Source organism: Belonocnema kinseyi, chromosome 1 (genome assembly GCF_010883055.1).
Source record: "Belonocnema kinseyi isolate 2016_QV_RU_SX_M_011 chromosome 1, B_treatae_v1, whole genome shotgun sequence".
Lineage (NCBI taxonomy): Eukaryota > Metazoa > Arthropoda > Insecta > Hymenoptera > Cynipidae > Belonocnema > Belonocnema kinseyi.
Genome location: NC_046657.1, coordinates 34015407 through 34016497, shown reverse-complemented (window position 1 = coordinate 34016497; position 1091 = coordinate 34015407). Strand labels below are relative to the sequence as shown.

At 47.8% G+C, this 1091-nt stretch overlaps 1 protein-coding gene across 1 annotated transcript; it reads left to right on the top strand.

Annotated features, from left to right (window-relative positions):
- The first annotated feature begins 115 nt into the window (after positions 1-115).
- On the top strand, positions 116-859 carry LOC117177437. Its single transcript, XM_033368122.1, has one exon. It carries the CDS (start codon positions 116-118, stop codon positions 857-859), a length of 744 nt encoding a protein of 247 aa, XP_033224013.1.
- Positions 860-1091: the final 232 nt, after the last annotated feature.

The window sequence follows — 1091 nt, the reverse complement described above, 5'->3', positions numbered from 1 at the left end:
GTTCAACCGCACGGTCAAATTACCGTGGAAATTCAGGCGCGCGAAACCGCAGTAAATCTAATAACAAGGGTGATTTATGTTTTTATCATTTCCGGTACCGCCCAAAGGCACATAAATGCCAACAACCTTGTGCATGGAAACCAAACGAAAATACGACATCGGGAAACTAACAACGCCTTATCGGGTGGAGACTCTCGGTTTGGCGCGCGATTCAAAACGTCTCCATATACGCGATCGCAATTCGGGATTAGTTTTCTTGATCGACACAGGATCAGACATATCGCTGCTCCCTGCCGATCAACAAACTTTAAAAACGAAACCTAGCGAACTAGAACTATTCGCGGCCAATGATTCACGAGTTCATACGTATGACAGCAAACGCATTAGCCTAAACCTAGGCTTGCGGCGGGATTTAACATGGAATTTCTGCGTTGCCGCGGTTCCATACCCCATAATAGGAGCGGACCTGCTGGCTCACTTTAGCTTAGTACCTTACTTACACGAGTCCAAGCTCGTGGATACCAAAACCGGCCTAAGCACCAGGGGTTTCCTCAAAGCTACTCCAATTTTCGGAGTGAGTCTGATAGACCGATCAACACCGTTCGGCGCAATTTTACGCGATTTTCCCAAACTCACGTTAGCTTCGCAGGAAACAAACGCGACATATAATGATAAGGTTATGCACCACATCATTACCACCGTTCCTCCCGTCGCTGATAGAGCAAGACGGTTACACCCAGACAAACTTACTGCGGCAAAAGCTACATTCAAAGACCTCGTAAAGGACGGCATTTGCCGACCCTCGAGCAGTCCGTGGGCCTCTCCCATCCACCTGGTGCGCAAAAAGAACCAAGAATGACGCGTTTGTGGCGACTACCGCAGGCTTAACGCAGCAACCATCCCGGACAGGTACCCTGTTCCGCATCTCACCGATTTTCCAACCATTCTTTTCGGTAAAAGAGTTTTCTCTAAAATAGATCTGAATATGGATACCATCAAATTCCGATCGCGCCTGATGATATCCCAAAAACTGCCGTAATCACTCCTTTCGGACTCTTTGAATTTACGAGGATGACGTTCGGGCTGCGTAA